The following is a 19418-nucleotide window of genomic DNA, read 5'->3' as shown; positions in this document are numbered from 1 at the left end:
GTTACATGATTCATATTCTTGTTCTCTCTTCCCCCACCTCCCCATCCCCCAGTAGCCAACATGCATTTCCAATGGTTTCTTCCTGTGTCATTGATCAAGACCTATTTCCATATTATTGATAATTGTTCTAGGGTGGTCATTAAGAGTCTACATCCAAATTGTGTCCACATCAACTCATGTGTTTAAGCAGTTGTTTTTCTTCTGGGTTTCCTCTCCTATAGTTCTTCCTCTGAATGTGGGTAGTGTTCTTTTCCATTAATCCCTCAGAATTGTCCTGGGTCATTGCATTGTTGCTAGTACAGAAGTCCATTACATTCGATTTTACCACAGTGTATCAATCTCTGTGTACAATGTTCTCATGATTCTGCTCCTTTCACTCTGCATCAATTCCTGGAGGTCATTCCAGTTCCCATGGAATTCCTCCAATTTATTATTCCTTTAGGAATTATTTTGTACAAACAAAAATAATGCAACTAAAATCAAAAGGGAAACAACAAAAAACTCTGACAATGGTCTAATTACTCAAATATAAAAGGAGCTAAATCAATTGTACAAAAAAATCAAGCCAATCGCCAATCGATAAATGGGCGAGGGACATGAATAGGCAATTTTCAGATAAAGAAATCAAAACTATCAAGAAGCACATGAGAAAGTGTTCTAAATCTCTAATAATTAGAGAAATGCAAATCAAAACAACTCTGAGATACCACCTCACACCCAACAGATTGGCTAAAATGATAGCAGGGGAGAGTACTGAATGTTGGAGGGGATATAGCAAAACTGGGACATTAATGCATTGCTGGTGGAGTTGTGAATTGACCCAACCATTCTGGATGGCAATTCACTAAAAGACTGTCTGCCCTTTGATCCAGCCATATCATTGCTGGGTTTGTACCCCAAAGAGATCATAGGGGAAAAAACATGTAAAAAAATATTTATAGCTATGCTCTTTGTGGTGGCAAAAAAACTGGAAAACGAGAGTATGCCCGTCAATTGGGGAATGACTGAACAAATTGTGGTATATGCTAGTGATGGAATATTATTGTGCCCAATGGATTTTTGGGGGGAGTCTGTTAGAGAATACTTTTCAAATGATTTTTTTTCTACCAGATTATTAGTTTATAGTTTAATTGCCATGCTAAATGGGTAACATCTCCCCCCTTTTAATTTTGCTCTCTTTAGTTGAAGAATACTTCTTGTACTTTGGTACCTTCTTTTACTTGTCCAACTCTGCTGGTGTTTTTGTCCTTTCAAAATAAACAAAAGAGAGTTTAGCAAGGGCCACAAGCAAGGCAGTATTGAAACTACCATTTAAAAATGCATTTTTTCTGCATTAAAACCAAGTTTTATGTCATAGAGATTTATGGTTTCAGATACCTCTTTTTCTCTGTTCTCTTTTTCTGTCTTTTGTAAAAGAAAATATGCTCACGTTTGTTAGTATATCTCAAATTCGTTTTTTAAAATTCTTAAAAAAAATAATATTCAGGTACCCTATAGGTCAACTTTTAAAATTCACTTATTTTAATTTTTCTAAAATTTTAAGCTTTTTTAAATTCTTTCTTTTTTCTAAAAAAAAAAAATTAAAATCCATGTGATTTTTTTTTTTCATATTCTCACCAAGATTTTTCCCATTGTGTGACCACAGAATTTTATTGCCAGTATGTTAAATCTAAATTGTACTTTTAACAGCTGTTAGACACAAATGGGTTTATGTCATGGGCAAATTGACTAAAAGGGAACTCACAAAACAGACTTTGTAACTTGAGTCTTCCAAATCCACCTAGTCCTTCAAGGAAATGCTACAGTAGCAATGACAACATCTAGATCCTTCAAGGGACATCAGGAAGATCTTATAGCATCTGTCCATCCAGCTCCTTGGGTCTCCCATTTTTACCCATGAATTCAAGCCAACAGATTGTCAATATGGGATTCTTTAGGTAGCTCTTTCCAGGGTGACTTAACTGCTTCTAAGCTGCTGAAGTTTCCATGCTTGTCCGCCACAGGTTAGCCCTGGCTGCCTCATCTCTAGCTCCTCTACTGTCTCCAAAGGGGAGGGAATTGGCAGTATGAAGTCAAGTTTTTCTGTGGCTTTTGGCCTTCAGGGAAAGGACAAAAGGAAAAACTATTTGACAGAAATTGTTAGGGATCCAAAAATTCATTCAGCTACCAAAGAATAAAATAAATAATGGTTCAGCACACTGTGACTTTTCAAAGTTTTCTTTGTATTAAACTAAAATTATTGTGTTTTGTTTTTAGGTTGTTGGAAAAGACACTAATGTCATGTTGGTGGCTTTGGCAGCAAAATGTCTTACTGGACTTGCTGTTGGGCTCAGGAAGAAGTTTGGTCAATATGCAGGCCATGTAAGTAGTAACCCCGTCTTGGAACCAGGAGTAGAAATGATAGACCCCTTTATCTCGTCTATATTTAAAAAAAACAAACCCAAAACCCTTTTGACTGACAGATGCCATACTCCTTGTTTTAAAAGAGTACTTACTTTATTAATAGAATAACTTTTAAACAGTGCTTCATAGTCATTATAATTCTCAACTAGCATGTTGGTGTACCCAAAAACATTGTAATGAACATACAGTTGTAACAAGTAAATTCACTTTGATATTAGATTGGATTGGATACTCAATCATTTAAATTGTTTAGTTTGATTTATTTTGCTATTTAAAATTAGATTTTAGCTAATCGATGCTTTTCATGTTAGGTTGCACAATTGAAAATGAGTTATTAGGACATATTTTGATGAATTCTCTTTTGCCTAGGCAACTGAGTTCAGGAAGTTTCAATAACTTACAGACATAGGTAAATTGTAGCAAACAGTTCATTCTCTCTGTAGTTACAACTCTTACTTGACCTTGGAGTTCATGGAGAAATTTCAAAATCCAGTATGGCATAGTCAGTGAAGTTTGGTATTCTGTTCCTGGTCTTAAATGAGTACAGACTCTTAACTGAATTGTATCACTAAGTTTTTTGTTGTTGTTGATGTTTTCCCAGAAATCTGAACATTTATTAAAATTGTGATAAAATAAAGAGAGGGGTAAGTTCCAAGTGAAACACAGTAAATATAATAATCAACAAGCATAAGGGTTCCCAGGGGACAGGGAGAAGGTGAACCCAGTCCCTCTCATCAGGGATGTTTGTTTAGCAGCACAAGAATATAATATTTAGCATCACGTGTTTATAATATTTAGACCTTGCTTACTCACTGCATTAAAAATAATTTCAGAGAATCTTTCTGTATCACACTAACTGATTAGATAATATTGGACCACGTCATGGATTCAAAATAAGCATCACGATCCAGTTTTTCTCAGCTTTATATTATCTTAGAGAATTATGCCATTTTTGTGTAACTTTTTTCTATTAGGACCATATTTTTTCTGAGATTTAAAAATTAAAGTAAGGGTCACCACATGTCTTTGTAGTCTGAGATCTGATGATAACTTTTGTAACTAGTTTTTCTTTTGAAACTGAAGAATGCTACCAAATTCTATGTTTCAATTTAAGAAAATTTTAAGAGCATTTTTTAGATGTTTTTGTTAAGTTTTTCTTTTTAAAAAGGTAAAGAGATAATTGATATTTTTCCTAAGTACCACAGTGACCTCTTTATTATCAGTACACAATTTAACAGTTGTTACTAACTAGTCCTTATTTCTTATTTCATGAACTATTCCATAAAATGAGTTTTCTGTATAAACCAATTTTGACTGGGATTTTTGGTCTTTGAAAAAGTGCTCCATTTGCTTTCCTAGGTCCTAAGTTGGGGAAAAGGGAAGAGTGAAACATCTAATTTGACTGGGTTTTAATTGTTAAATTTGAATAAGCAGATCTAGCTGTGATCTCATTTTTTATCCTTTTCTCAGCCAGATTTTTTCATTTCTCCTCACTGGTGGGACAGAATAGATCCCTGTTAATTTGCTTGGACATCATAGTGTTCTTTCCCCTCAGGAGTTGTGAAATGGTTTTACTCAACTTAAGCTGTACCTTTTCATAGGTAGTGCCGACCATCCTAGAGAAGTTTAAAGAGAAGAAGCCTCAGGTAGTCCAAGCCCTCCAGGAGGCCATTGATGCGATCTTCCTAACTGTGAGTTAGTAACATCCGGTTTGTGTTGATTGTTTTGCCAAGTTAATACTGTGGTTGCTCTAATTCACAGTTGATCAGTATCCATTGTCTGACTCTGTTCTCCCCTGACTTCTTTTGAAGACTACCCTACAGAACATCAGTGAGGATGTTTTAGCTGTGATGGACAACAAGAACCCAACCATTAAACAGCAGACATCCCTTTTTATTGCAAGAAGTTTCCGTCACTGTACTTCTTCCACACTGCCAAAGAGCCTGCTCAAGCCCTTTTGTGCTGCTCTTCTGAAGGTACAAATGGAGGGTAGAACTTAGGGAGTTTGTATTAGCGATATTTAGAGGCTTTCACCATGTAGTGACATTCCTCGACAAACGTGGTGACTGAAGTGAACTTTTTTTTAAGTGTTTCTTTTACTATGACTACTTTATAGGAAAAGACATGGGATTTTTGATTAGTGGAGCTTCTAATGATTTAATTTGGCTTTCCTTATCCATCTCCTGGGAGTGTTTGGTTGGTATAGGACAAGAACAGTTATCAAAATTGTTGAAATTTTTAAGCTAATTTGAGAGTAGTAGATGATGGGATCAGAAACTTTACTTCATAAAATCCTGGCATTTCTCTCTATCCTTAGGAAAAGCTTGTTCTTCATCAGTGCAAGGAAAGTCATATTTTGCTCCCATGTTAACTTCCCGTGTTGACTTACATTCATTAATCTGAATTGAATTCAATAATACCTTGAGAGCCTTTCTTTTTAAGGGGAAAAATAAGAAAGATGATTTCTCTTTCTTTTGGGTCATAGCACATCAATGATTCTGCCCCTGAAGTCAGAGATGCTGCCTTTGAAGCACTGGGCACTGCTTTGAAAGTGGTTGGTGAGAAAGCTGTAAACCCTTTCCTAGCTGATGTGGACAAACTCAAGCTTGATAGGGTAAGTCAATAATGTGGTCTGTGTGATGGTAAAAGAAGACACCTTTTGCCTTTTTGACTTTATTTTTCCGAGTTGGAGAATAAGTATTTGGGGCAGGCAATTGCTCCAAGAAAATCCTTGTAGGGATTTGAACTTTTGATGTCAGGCCATCTTAATCAAACTCATGCATAGCTAGAGGCAGCTAGATGGCATAGTGAACGTGGGCAAGGAGTCAGGAAGACCCACATTCAGGCTCTGTGACCATGGGCAAATAAATCTCTTCACCTCTATCTCCTTCTGTTTCCTTATTTGTAAAGTGAGGATAATGATAGCATCTACCTCCCAGAGTTGTTGTGAGAATAAAATGAGGTATTCGTAAAGTGCTTTGCCAAAGTTACTGTACTTTATAAATGTTAGCTATTATTCAACACACTTATGTGCCAACTATATGCATGACCCTAAGGATAGGAAAATCAGAATAAAAACTATCCATCCCTATCTTAAGGAGCTTACATTTTACTGTGGAGAAATACACATAAACCAGTTAGTTGATATAAAATAACTACAAAGTAATTTTTAGAGTTTGGGGTTATGCAGTGTGGAATAGCCTCTAATAGAGGCTTCATTTGATTTGTGCCTTCTTCAGATTTCACCTGCTTCAGCTACTTTCTCTCTGCACCCCTGGAATCCCTTTCTCTGAATTCTAAGCTTCTCCCAGAACTTCCATTCTGAAGAAGTAGCCTAGAGCAGTCATCCTTTATTCTCTAGTTTAATACCGTACCCCTGTGGGTACCTTCCCATCCCCATTCCCTTTTTCAGCTTCTTTTTACATGTTGTCTTCCCCCATTTAGTATGGTCCCTGGGAGCTGTGGCTCTTCTTTTTGCCTTTTTAAAAATTCCCCATGCTTTATATTTGGTGTAAATTTTTTGTAAATGTTCATAGACTTATCTGAAGGAAGTCAGAGTTTCTAGAGGGAGAGGGGAAAGGGGAATAGTCACTTTTTCCCCCGAGTTTGGCTCTATCTTCCCAAGTGGCTCTTAGGAAAAGTGCTATGTGGCAGATATGTATAACTTATATCATACATATTATCCCATACTTTTTTGGCCTACCGCCCCCTTTCCAGAAAAAATATTACTTAGCGCCCCCTGGAAATTATGATACTATTTATTGAACTCAGAATAGAATGTAATACAAAAAAAGTGTGGCCATCACTACTCTCCTAGATCGAAGCAGCACCCACCAGGGGGCAGTAGCATCCACTTTGGGAATCACTGACATATCTTCACTACCCAGATAAACCTTTGCTTGACTTCAGTTTGTTCGTTTTTAACACCATCTAGAAACTGAATGAAAAACATCTAAGAGATTTGGTTTCCTTCAGTGTGGAATAGCCAGAGGTTGCAGCTGCATTATGATATTTGTATACTAGTTCAGTACACAGAGTTATTAATATGCATCTGCTATTACCTGTGTGGTTTTAGTTTGAAAGGGAGCAGTCTTCTCTTTGAATTCTTGATTAGATAAGAAACAGAAAGTTCTGTGGCTTATCTACTAAAATTGAGTTTAATGACTTTGGTGTCAATATCTTTGCCCAGATCAAAGAATGTTCAGAGAAGGTGGAACTGGTGTATGGCAAAAAAACAGGAGCAGCAGCTGATAAAAGAGAGTCCAAGCCTCTTCCTGGAAAGACTGTGGCTTCAGGAGCTGCAGGAGATAAGGATGTGAAGGACACTACAGTACCCAAATCAGGGCCCCCGAAAAAGGCACCTGCTGCTAAGGTAAAGAAGCGGGCATGGGGGTATCTTTTTAGAAATTAACATATTATTGTCAAGGATTTGGAGTTCGTAAACATGTTCTTGTAATTTTTCTGGATGAGGGCAGGAGCCAGCCTCCAAGACCTTTCCACTATCAAGTTCTGCCTCTGACCCATCCTGGCTCTGTGTGACCGTGGCCTAGTCACAGCTTTACCTCTCAGTGCCCCATGCTACTCTCTAAGACTAGAAGTTTCAGGGAAGTTGCTGACTTCATTGGCCAAGAGGTTCCTCACCTAGAAGTGACTTATAAAAATGGAATCATAAATCTAGGCCCTATCCCTTGGGTACAAGTTCAATTCCTGCATCCAAAATAATAAAGAATATGAATACCACCAACAAACTTGGTGGTTGACTTTGTTACCAAGGAAACATGGAGATCTAATGTGATCTAGGTAGATCACATCTATCTGATCTGGTACTACTTTTGACTCTCTCACTTAGGTACCCATTCACTTATAATTTAACACCAAACCATATTTAGAGTATTGTGTTCTGGTCTAGGAGTAATACTTGGAGAAAGACATTGATAAACTGGAGAGGATTTAGAGGAAAATAGCCAGGACAATGGAGGTCCTTGAGTCCATGTCAAGTTAAGGATAAGTTGAAAAAAAACTAGGAATGTTTGACCTGGAAAAGAGAAGATTTAAGGTGAGGGGCATGTGGTGTAGGAAGAGATTAGAGTGCTATGTTCAAGATTTCCAGGGCTATCGTGTTGAATTGAAGTTGCACTTATTCTTTTTGGCCCTAAGGGAAAGAATTAACATCAGTAATTAAAGGTTAAAAAGAAGAGGGGGCAGCTGGGTAGCTCAGTGGAGTGAGAGTCAGGCCTAGAGACAGGAGGTCCTAGGTTCAAATCCGGCCTCAGCCACTTCCCAGCTGTGTGACCCTGGGCAAGTCACTTGACCCCCATTGCCCACCCTTACCACTCTTCCACCTATAAGACAATACACCAAAAATTAAGGGTTAAAAAAAAAAAGAAGGCAAATTTATGTTTAACATTGAGGAAAACATGCCAACAAGAAAAGGTGCCCAAAAGTGGAATGTGAACTCCCTTGAGAGAGAGTGGTTGTAGTTGAGTGGAGTTTAGGAGTAATGGCAAAGGCTTGAATGAGTGGAAAAGGCATGTTTGGGAGGCTTAAGGAGGGGAGAGAAGGTTTGGAATTACTTCTGTGAAGAGAGAGGGAGTTAGGATTAAAAGAACCACCTTGGGCCCAGGTGAGGTTAGAATACCATGAATTCATAATGTATCTAGTTGGCATGTTCATTAGACTTCTTCAGGCTCTGTTCATCAGCCTGTCAGTAGGGCAGGAAGAGGCCAATAATGTGAGACTAGACACAAGTGGCCTCAAGATAAGAAGCTAAGAAATTCAAGAGGAGAGGACATATAGACTTAAAATGGCATATTAGAGTGTCCAGATTAGAAAGGGAGAAAAGTGGAACCAGAGTAGAGCTAATGCCTTGAGAAGACAGCTAACACAACGACAATGACTTGGATTGGGTACAGTGTCATTGGAACAGAGGTGATGGAGAAATGGAAGCTTACAGAGATTGTTGAGCAGCATGTTATCTTAGAAAATTCCCTGGGATATACAAAGATTAGGTGGCTTGCCCAGAATCACTCAGCCAGTTCAGAGCAGTGAGAGGTCTTCCTGACACTGCGACCTTCTTTCTCAGTCACAGTACCATTCTGGAACCTACCCTGCTTGAAGTATAAGCAGCATCTAGCACCGTTCAGGACTAAATAGCATCGGTTCTGACTTCAGCAAGCTCTTTGCCAAAGTGAAAATGAGTCATCAAAGTACGTTGCCATTTTAGTTGATCTTTAAATGATTTTTCCAAAATTAGGCCCACTTGTAGGAAGTTCACTGTTCTGTAGACATCAGCTTCTTAGGTTTATATCTTTACAGTCATCTTTGAGTCTTCCCTTTTCTATCACCTCTTTTTTCCAGTGAGAAATTAATCTTATATTTCCTTTTCTCATTATAGTCATTACTTAATGGTCTTCTTAGAAATCTGTTCCTTGGGGGCAGCTGGGTAGCTCACTGGATGGAGAGCCAGGCCTAGAGTCAGGAGGTCCTAGGTTCAAATCTGGCAAGTCACTTAACCCCCATTACCTAGCTCTTACCACTCTTCTGCCTTAGAATCTATACATAGTATAGATTCTAAGACGGAAGGAAAGGGTTTAAAAAAAAAGTTTGTTCCTTTTCTAACCCATCTTTTCCACTACTGCCCAAGTTATTTTTCTAATGGAATGCCTATAATCATATCATTCCTTCCTCAAAAAGCTTTTGATTAGCACTCAGTCACCTATGAGAATATCAGCTTTGGTATTCAGGCCCTTCTCTTTCCATCCTCCATTTCCAACCTGCTGTCTTTCATCTCAGTTTGTTCACACAATCTCCAAACCTGAAGCTCTGATGCATTTTCTTCCTTTCTTACCCTCAATCTCTCAGTGTCCTTGTTTTCTAAAGCCCAACTCATATTTTTTCTAGGATGCATTTCCTGATACTTTATTCGCATTATAGATGAAAGTGGCCTCCCTCCTCAGATTTTTCCTAGTACTTTACCAGGACCACCCTTTATAGTTATTTCATTTGGCTTTATATTAGGATTGTTTGTTTATTTGTTTATTCCATCTCCTCTTTGGTCTCCCTAACACCCCTTCTCTCCCCCAAATTTGCTCATAAGATCCCTGAGAGAATTGGTATATCTAAGTATAGTTTAGTTACCTACACCTACCACGTAATTAATGTTGACTTGAATTAAATATCCATTTTCCACAACTGGACTATAAAACAGATAGAGAAATTTAACCTTTTTGCATTTTTAGTATTTTGGGTTTAATGTACTGACTACATTTGAAAATTCATCAAAATGGAATAGACTTACTTGATGAATACATTTATGTTTAGAGTAGGAGATATAATCAATGAATGACTATCAAATTGTGGGTCTAAATTTTGACTGGTGATCAAGGTTCTGAATCCCATGGCTAATTGCTTTTCCTGTTTTTCAGACTAGTGGACCACCTAAGAAGGGAAAACCAGCTGCATCTGGAGCTGCTGGGGGTGTTGGATCTAAGAACAAGAAAGGCCTAGAGGTCAAAGAGATAGTGGAACCTGAACTTTCGGTAAGGATTGCCCCCATGCCCCTCAGAGACAGAAGAGCTCTTGAGAACCAAGGTGGAGCTGGGGTCTTTTTTGCCTTGCAATTTCATGAATTCTATATCCTTGGGCCTAATGTGAATGAGTCTGTGATAAAATCTTCATTGTGGCAATCCAATAGGATCCCTGCTCAGCAAAGCCCACGTGGCCATTCTCCTGTTTGGCATTGTCTCAGTTGCCCTCAGTCCTTCCATTGGTTGTCTTGGGCTCCTTATAATACTGCTGGGTTTGGTGTCTTTCAGGTGGAAGTTTGTGAGGAGAGAGCTTCAGTAGTCCTTCCTCCTTCTTGCCTCCAGCTACTTGATAGTGGTAACTGGAAGGAACGACTGGCCTGCATGGAGGAGTTCCAGAAGGTAAGTAGCAAGAAGTAAAATTGAAAGAAACATTCTTGATGTTTGTGGGCCCTTGTGCCCAGATGGGTTTTGTTTTAGAATGAATCAGTGTCCTGGTGCTGCTGCCTCCTATTTCAGCCTTGGTAGAACTTTCAGGTGCACTCTGACCTCCTGGTCTTTTGGGCTGGAGATTTTTCATAAAAACGTTTTTTGCCTCCACTCATTTATATTGATTGAATCATAACACTCCTCACATCCTCCTGACTCCTCCAGTCTTTCCTCTGGAGATGATCAGGCATTCTATTGAAGTGAACAAACATTTTCTTCTTATTTACTTTTAATTTTTATTGATGCCATTTATAGGTCACATTTATGTCCCAATCTACCCCCTTCTTGTGCCACCCATAGAACCATCTCTCCTAATAGATTATTTTTTCAAAGGAAAAAAAGCAATTCAGCAAAACTAAACATTATATTGATTCTATGTGACTATTTGTGCAGTGTTATACATCCCTAGCTCCCCACATCTGCAACGAGGGGAGAGAGGTGCTTCTGGAGCACAGCTTGGTCATTTGAATTAGACAACAGGTCATTGGGGTTTGGGAAATTTGGTGTGTTTGCATTTGCATGGTTGCAATCCTGGTTCTGCTTGCTTCACTCTAGTTGACAGAAATTTTCCCCTGCTTTTTAAAATTCCTTTTCATTTTTTTTATTTATTTATTTTGTGGTTTAGTGATATTCTGCCACATTAGTTTACAAGTTTATTTAACTGTTCCTCAATTCATGGGTATCTCTTGTATTATCTTTGCTACCACACAGTACTGTGATGAGCCTTACTTGTGGTATATATTGGACTTTTATTTATGGCTTTGACCTCTGTAGCTTATGTGCTTAGCAGGGTGATCCCAGGGTCACAGCCTATGGACATTTCTGTTACAGCAATCTAGGGGGGTGGTGATGGCCACAGGTGCATTTATCTTTCCTATTAATTGCTATTAAAATTTAAAAAAAATTAATTTCCACGGGGCTACGTAACACTTTTTTCTGGAAAGGGGGCAGTAGGCCAAAAAAGTTTGGGAACCACTGGGTTAGACCAATTCACAGCCCACCCTAGCAGTTAGGCTGCTTGACTTCTTGTACCCTGCCAGCATTAGCTGTGCGTGCCCATGTTGGCTAATTTGCTGGGTATGAAGCAAAACCTCAAGAGTTGTTTTGATTTCTATTTCATTTATAATTATGGATTTGAGTAGTCTTTCATAGGATTATTGTTAACTTTTAATTCTTTTGAAAACTATTTCCCCTTTCCTGTTTCCCTTTTTTGCGTGTATCATGATTTATTGAAAGAGTAGAAAATGTGGAAGGAGATTCTGAAATAATAGAAAGCTTCCTCATTTTAGGAAAGGTATATATTTTTTTAAACCTTTACCTTCTGACTTAGAAATGTATATTGTGTATTAGTTCCGAGGCAGAAGAGCAGTAAGGTTAGGCAGTGAGATTTAAGTACCTTGCCCAGGCTCACACAGTTAGGAAAGGTCTGCGACCAGATTTGAACCCAGGACCTCCCATCTGGGCCTGGCTCATAGTCCACTCGTGGAGCCACCTAACTGCCCCCATGGTATATATACTTTGGCTAATTTTATCATTTCATTAAATTAGGTAGCAGGAGCAATGAGGTAAACTAGTGCATAGAACACCAGGCCTGGAGTCCAGAGGTCCTGGGCTCAAATCTGGCCTCAGACAATTCCTAACCTTTGTGACCCTGGGCAGTCACTTAAACCAAATTGCCTATCCTTTGCCAGGCTTCTGTTTTAGAATTCACACTAAGCCAGAAGATAAGGGTTTAAAAAGTAAATAAATGAATGGATTATGTAGATGACAAATCTTAATTTAAAGTAAGTAAGTGAAGTGGAAAGAGCATTAGATTTCAGGGTTCTTAGAAGAATGACACTTATTTGCCAAGCCTCAATTTGTTCATCTGTGAAATGTAATATTTCCCCTCCCACTCATAAGATTGTATCAGCTATCACAAGACATCGAATAGCATAGTGTTGTAAAATGTTTTAAAACTGAAAAGTATAACTTCCTCCACTCATTGCCATTTTTTTATGTGTGGTTTTGTTTTTAACTTTTCAGACTGTTGAGCTAATGGACCGAACTGAAATGCCATGTCAGGCATTGGTGAGGATGCTGGCCAAGAAGCCAGGATGGAAAGAAACCAACTTTCAGGTATCTGCCATTTTTCTGTTTTTTAATGGAGAACAGCATGTTCATTGCCGTGGATTTTCTTGCCTGTTGCTATGGAGTCAAGGACAGATATGTCTCCTCCTGCTGATAGCCATGTTCTTTCTTTGAGTCAGCAGTGCTTTGACTTCGTTTGGAACCCTCACAAGCAAGGATTGGGGTTTGTTAGTTCCCACTCTTGAGAGTTAGACTTTGGTTAAGTGTCATCCACTGACCATGGGGAAGTAGGAATTTTCCTTTTGGAAAATAATAACACAGAAAAGAGGCCTTTAATTTTAATTTATAGGAGATTATGTGAAAATCAGAAAATGAGAATTACTTTACTTGATTACTAAGTAAACAAATGAGAGAAAGTTGGGTAGTACCCAATTTGTATTACAAATATTTATTTATAAGTCACTTGTTAGGGAATTTGAAACATTTTCCCATTGAAACAGTATTACTGTTGGTGGGCAGATGCCATAAGGTAGCAAAAATACAGTACTAGCAGTGTTAGCAGCACAAATGTTGATTCCAATCTAGGTTCTAGGTGCAAGGGAACCTTATCCTCTAGGGCCATTTCTTACCCCCACATTCTTTTATTTCTCTCCACCTTCTCTCACTTCCTTTCCTGAGCCTTCAAGTTCTAAGTGCCTTCAAGCTTCCTCTAACTCAGGGGTCGGCAACCTTTTTGGCCATGAAAACCAAAAACGCCACATTTTTAAAATGTAATTTCGTGAGAGCCATACAGTGCTCACAGTGCGCTCCTGTAACAGCGCCTGAAAAAAAAATGGACTTTATGGCTCCTGCAGAAAGAGCCACACGTTGCTGACCCCTGCCCTAACTCCTCAGTATAGGCTTCTATTAAGCCTGTTTTTTTGCTTTGTCTCTGAAATGTTGACCTTTCCCTCCCTGACATCCAAGCTCCCATTCCTTCAGTTCTGCCAACAGTAACTTGGTGTTAGGAAAATAGAGTATTTCAAATGTGAACTCTTTTCCCCCCTCTCCCCCCAATCTGCTGTATGTTTATGCTTATTACTCAAATGGGGCTCTAATGACTGAAATATCAAGTTGTATAAATAACAATTGTAAATGTAGCTAAGATGATGAAAGATCTTCCAGTGATGGGAATACCATATACTCTGTCCCTGGTCAACTTAACAAATTCTCCTACTTTTCAGTTTCTTATCTTCTGTTCCCTTTAGGGCCAAGGCCCACCTCCCACATGAGGCTTTTTTGATCCTCCATAATTACTAGCCTGGTTCTCTCCTTAGCCCCTACATTTTCTTTCTATTTACTTGTTTGTATATATGTTGTATACATCTCTTTTCCTCTTTTGTCCCCATGAGCTCCTTGAGGGACTGCTTAATTCTTATCTTTACGTCCTCACCTTTTACCATATTTTGTTATAAATGCTTATTAGAATTGAACTAAAAAATTCTGAAATCAGTATATGAAAGGTCCCTACTTTTTCGGTGGCTTCCATTATGGTCAGAGCCCTGGTATGAGGAACAGGGCCATTGTATGTTTAGGGAGTGCCTATATTGTCAAGTCAAAAGAAAATCTAAGGAAGCATATTTTAACTTGGAAGCTTTCTGGGTGATAAAGTTTCATGTTGTTATTTTGAGAAGCTTTAGTGTTTTTATTCTTTACTCTCACATTGTTTACTGTTTTGTAACTGTCCATTGCTGGAGTCCCACTCCTTGGTACAATCCAATGCTTCAGATTTGGCTTTAGTTTCATCTGTTCCAAATTGATATGTACAGCCAGAGATCTTCTGGCTTAGCTTTGCCTTTGTGGTTTTTATCTTTCTTCAGGTGATGCAAATGAAGCTTCACATTGTTGCTTTGATTGCTCAGAAGGGAAACTTTTCCAAAACTTCAGCTCAGGTTGTCTTGGATGGTCTTGTGGATAAGATTGGAGACGTGAAATGTGGCAATAATGCCAAGGAGGCTCTGACAGCCATTGCAGAGGCATGTCTGCTCCCATGGACAGCTGAGCAGGTCTGTGACAATGGTTTTTTTCTCTCCATTTCATTCATCATTTTCGCTGATGAAACTCCAACCCCTTTCCCTTTTCTGTCAAACTTTGTCTTGGTGCTGCAGATTCTTTTTTGCCTCAAAAGCAGACAATATTACCCACGTGGGGTTCTCTGGCTTAGTCTGTGACCTTGAGAGAGCTCCTCAGACAGTCACTGATAGAGTCACCAAGAGGGCATAGATGTAGGCAAATATGAGTGTCTTGTCTGCTCTCAGAATTGCTGTCTAGGCTCTTTATGAAGCGAGTTGTATAGTGAGAAGAGTTCAGATTTGGGTGCAGAGACTTGAGTCCTCGTTGTTGGCTTTCCCTAAATTTGGGGCCCAGGGCTCAGTCACTTAGCCTATTTAAGCATCAACACCCTCTTGGTCAGATGAGAGGATTGAAGTTAATGTTTGACAACATTCTCTCAAGCTCATAATTTGGCCCTTTTCTACTCCAATGTGGAGGAAAAGAGTTTTGAGGATTCTAACAATGATTCCAGGATATGGGAATAGGAATCTATTTACCTGTAACTCCCTTTTTGCTTTATCATCCCCTCATGAATATTCTTCTCTTGTTCTGATTATGTAGTAGAGAGAAAAAGAGATCTGTGTTTTTTTCTTTCAGGTCATGTCAATGGCTTTCTCACAGAAAAATCCCAAAAATCAGTCAGAAACCTTGAACTGGCTATCTAATGCAATAAAGGAATTTGGTTTTTCTGGGTAAGTCTCTGAAGATAAGTAAACTAAAAACTAGAGATTTATTTTCCAGCGTAATATTATTGCCTGTGACTATACTATTTGTATATAACAACCCAGCCTGCCAAAACAAAACAAACTCCTCCAAATTAAAAAAAAGTACATCCTCCCATCTCTCCCTCAGATTTGAGTATGAACTGCCAGTTTACTAGGTGCTGACATTGCAGTAACCTTTGTGTAAATGGAATTAGCTCAAGCCCATTCATAGTTAAAACTCTAGCCACCAGAGATAATGTCATCCCCACCTCCCTTAGTGGGGAGCGGAGATGAGTTACCCACACATGACAATAAGTAACTGCCCTTTGGGCAGTCCAAAACAGTGTTGAGGCTGCCATTTGTCCACTTGAATTAGAGGTGGGCCCCCAGGAAGTGACGAAAGATGCTATCTCTTCAAGTATGATGGTAACTTCCTGTTGAGGCAGTTTGCGCTTTGAACATGGTGCTGAAGGATCTCTGCTGAGACCTCAGGCAGCTTCCCCTCTGAATTGTCACATGGGTAAGTTAGGCTGACTTCCTTTGGCCTACCTTGGCTTTTCCAGAATCTCTGCCTCAAGGAGGCTTCTTTGCCTCTGTAATTACTAAGGCCTTGTGACCAGTAGCCTAGTTTAATTAGCCTTTTAACCCTCTCTCGGTCCGGGCCTCTGCCAGTCCGGGCCAGCCTCTCCCTCTCTCTATTTCCCTACCTTCTACTTTCCCAAATTTGTAAATTAACTACCATAAAACCCATCCCGACTTGGGTCTATTTTAATTATGGAATCAATCTGAATTATTGATTCCTGGCGACCACACCTTAAAATATATATCTATATAACATCTAATTTTTCCCTATTACACCTTGGTATTCTCAATCTCTTGTGCCTTCTATTGTGGTGGAATTAAATGTCTGCTATAAAGTCTAAATTTCTGACCATCTCTCTCTCCATTGGGTCTCTGAAAGGTTGTCAGTGTGTAATCTAAGTGGTCTGTTTCCTCTCTTTTGATAGCTTTGGTGGTGGAATATTCCTATAAGACCTCATGGGTTATTTTGAATTTTCACTATTCTCTTTTCCAGGTTAAATGTCAAAGCTTTCATTAGCAATGTCAAAACAGCTCTTGCTGCTACAAATCCAGTGAGTACCTAAAAGAAAATGGTAATGGTGCAGGCAGGCTCTTGGTGTTTGTTCTACATTACATACATTCTTTCTGCCTTCCCTCGCCTTGCAGGCTGTGAGGACCTCTGCCATCACCTTGCTTGGGGTAATGTATCTGTATGTGGGCCCTTCTTTGCGAATGTTCTTTGAGGATGAGAAAACAGCCCTCCTCTCCCAGATAGATGCTGAGTTTGAAAAGGTAAGAATTCCATAAGCAGCATGTTTCTCCTACTGATGGACTTAGAAATGTTATTCCAAATGGTTAGTTTTAGGGTTACTGGCTTTAATAGTAAGATTTCTTAATTAAAGTTGCTTAGTATTAACCAGACTCTTTGTAGATATCAGGTTATAGGGTTTAAAAAAATAGGTGAAAAATAGCGCACCTTTTTTCCCCAGGATTATCATATGAATCAAATGAAATATTTTCTCTAAAGCTATTAGCACAGTGCTTGGCACATAATCAGTGCTATATAAATGCTAACTGTTACTATTGACATGTTTGTTTTGTAGATGCAGGGACAAACCCCTCCTGCCCCAACACGAGGAACTTCTAAGCACATTGGGAGTGGTGCTGATGAAGGAGAAGATGGAGATGAGCCAGATGAAGGTGGCAATGATGTTGTAGATCTCTTGCCAAGGGTGGAAATCAGGTGTGTTTGATATGAGAAATGAAGTTTTATTTGGACAGAAATGGCTAATGGACAGGCCAGCCACCAGGCAATTCCATTGTTGCCCTCCACTGCTTCAGGGCTTCCTACCTACTCCTAAGGAGAAATATGGCCCAACAGTTTTTCCCAAGTAACAACCAGAAGTTAGTGCTCCACTGTAGCAGGAGGGCTCAGACAACTAAGTAAAACCTGCCTGAGTAGCCCAGCTATATGCCAAGGCATGAACAGGCTTCCTGAGTAAGAAAAATAAAACCTTAGTTGTGTTTATACAAACAGCTGGTCTTTGCTGTCCGCTTGTACATCATGGCAGCAGTCTGGATGAAATCCATGAATGGCCTTGCATGGCAACATCTGATCCAGGAGAATTTCAGGCAAGGCACTGGAAATCTGAAGGTGGTGGGTCAGAAGGACAGGACTGTTCTGAAACTCCTAGAACAGGGGTCAGCAACGTATGGCTCTCGAGCCATATCTGGCTCTTTTGAGGGCCAGATAGGGTTCTTTCTGCAGGAGCCATAAAGTCCATTTTTTTTCAGGTGCTGTTACAGGAGCGGCACTGTGAGCACTGTATGGCTCTCACGAAATTACATGTTAAAAAATGTGGCGTTTATGGCTCTCACAGCCAAAAAGGTTGCCGACCCCTGTCCTAGAAGAACAGTGAAATAGGAGGCAGTGCCTGCAAGCCGAGAAGCCCTCTGGCAGTTCTTCTATAGACTTAAGATGTAGCAAACACCTGGGTACTTCTAGCCAGTTCTCCAGCCTTACCTGGCAAATCCTAGAGCTTCTAGGGGTCTAGCATTCCAAGGAAGAGAAGGTCAGAGCCTTTTAGAATAAGGAGGTGGGGTGGCCACTGAGAGGTCCAAGGGTAGGAACAAAAGAAGACAGTTTTCTTAGCCAACACCTAGACTCAAGATGCACACAGAAGATGGTGATGGAGCTGGACCTCAGCCCCAAGAGTTCCAAGGAAATATCTGCTGCAAGCACAGGGGAGGAGTAGATGATGAGCTAAAGCAGCATATGTTGCCTTTGGTGAATTGCACCAAGGAGGTCCATTTCTAGCCTCAGGGAGGCCTACCCCCAGAAGAAATCAAAGGAGCCTAAGGCTTCTGGTGATCTGTGGGTAGAAAGAAAGGTGGCTAAACCAGCCCTCCCAAAACTAAAGGAAAAGTGCTACTAGCTGGGAGCTGCTTTCTAAACTCTGATCTTTTTGCTTCTCTGATCATCTTACTAAAGATTTGAATTTAAGGGGTGAATTTCTTGCTTCTCTTTCTCAGTGATAAAATCACTTTGGAGCTGGTATCTAAGATTGGGGACAAGAATTGGAAGATTCGGAAGGAAGGTTTGGATGAAGTATCCAGCATCATTAATGAAGCAAAATTCATACAGCCTAATATCGGGGAACTTCCAGCTGCCTTGAAGGGTCGACTCAATGATTCAAATAAAATCTTAGTATGTCATACATTCTTTTTTCTGGGCTACATTTCCATTCCTATGTATCCATAGGTGCTTATTTAAATGGTGTAAAATAAGTTATTTAACCCTAATTTCTTACCATGTTATATAGGTGCACCTTTTGTGCATTATATATGTTTCTGTAAGAATGAATCACTGCCTGAGGACAGTTTTTATTTCCAAATTCCTCAGCTTGCTAATCTCTTAACTGTCACATAAGCCTAACTATGGAAGAGTACATTTTACTACATTGATTGTTGCAGAAAGACCTTGAATGTGGTTCACCCAGAGTTTGGTTGTACATGTTTGTATGTTTCTGTCTAGGTGCAGCAGACATTGAACATCCTGCAACAGTTGGCAGTGGCCATGGGCCCAAACATCAAACAACATGTGAAGAATTTGGGCATCCCGATCATTACGGTTCTTGGAGACAGCAAGGTAAGCTCAAGCTAATTCCCTATGTAAGAGTGAAAATTATGAGACTGGCCTTAAGTTAATAATTTTATTAACCAAAAGTAATAGGGGAAAAGAATGGAGAAATAAGAGAGAAATATATAGGTTAATTTTCCTTATTGTTCCATTTAGCTAGCCAATCTACAGCTGCCAAAAAGGCCCCTTGGACCAGCTCACAAAGCCATCCAGTCAGCAGCAAACCCAGAAGAGAAAAGAGCAAAATCTGTTCTTGCCTCCGTTTATCAAACCTATTCTCCACCCCATAACTCTCACATGCCACTTTTCAGGAACCAGCCATGGCTTTCTATTTTTCCCTGGGCCGCCCAGGGGGTCATTGTAGGGAAAATCACCCTGACCTCTGTCTCTTGACTCTTATTGCTGCATTTTTCCAGCTGATGTTGTACCCAATGATTT

At 39.6% G+C, this 19418-nt stretch overlaps 1 protein-coding gene across 1 annotated transcript in view; it reads left to right on the top strand.

Moving 5' to 3' along the window:
- The window catches only part of CKAP5 (cytoskeleton associated protein 5), an 80826-nt gene that overhangs the window by 18343 nt on the left and 43065 nt on the right, over nt 1-19418 (top strand). The window contains exons 9-23 of the mRNA XM_044681475.1: nt 2257-2361; nt 4005-4094; nt 4215-4379; nt 4889-5017; nt 6593-6775; nt 9828-9941; nt 10218-10328; nt 12441-12533; nt 14345-14530; nt 15174-15268; nt 16356-16413; nt 16508-16633; nt 16945-17084; nt 18374-18548; nt 18876-18989. Of these exons, the coding sequence (XP_044537410.1) occupies nt 2257-2361; nt 4005-4094; nt 4215-4379; nt 4889-5017; nt 6593-6775; nt 9828-9941; nt 10218-10328; nt 12441-12533; nt 14345-14530; nt 15174-15268; nt 16356-16413; nt 16508-16633; nt 16945-17084; nt 18374-18548; nt 18876-18989 (1884 nt within the window). The remainder of the gene's footprint in view (nt 1-2256; nt 2362-4004; nt 4095-4214; nt 4380-4888; nt 5018-6592; nt 6776-9827; nt 9942-10217; nt 10329-12440; nt 12534-14344; nt 14531-15173; nt 15269-16355; nt 16414-16507; nt 16634-16944; nt 17085-18373; nt 18549-18875; nt 18990-19418) is intronic.

This window comes from Gracilinanus agilis, chromosome 6, assembly GCF_016433145.1.
Source record: "Gracilinanus agilis isolate LMUSP501 chromosome 6, AgileGrace, whole genome shotgun sequence".
In the NCBI taxonomy this organism is placed as follows: Eukaryota; Metazoa; Chordata; class Mammalia; order Didelphimorphia; family Didelphidae; genus Gracilinanus; species Gracilinanus agilis.
Note: the sequence above shows the minus strand (reverse complement) of the source record. Positions and strands in the feature narration are given on the sequence as shown.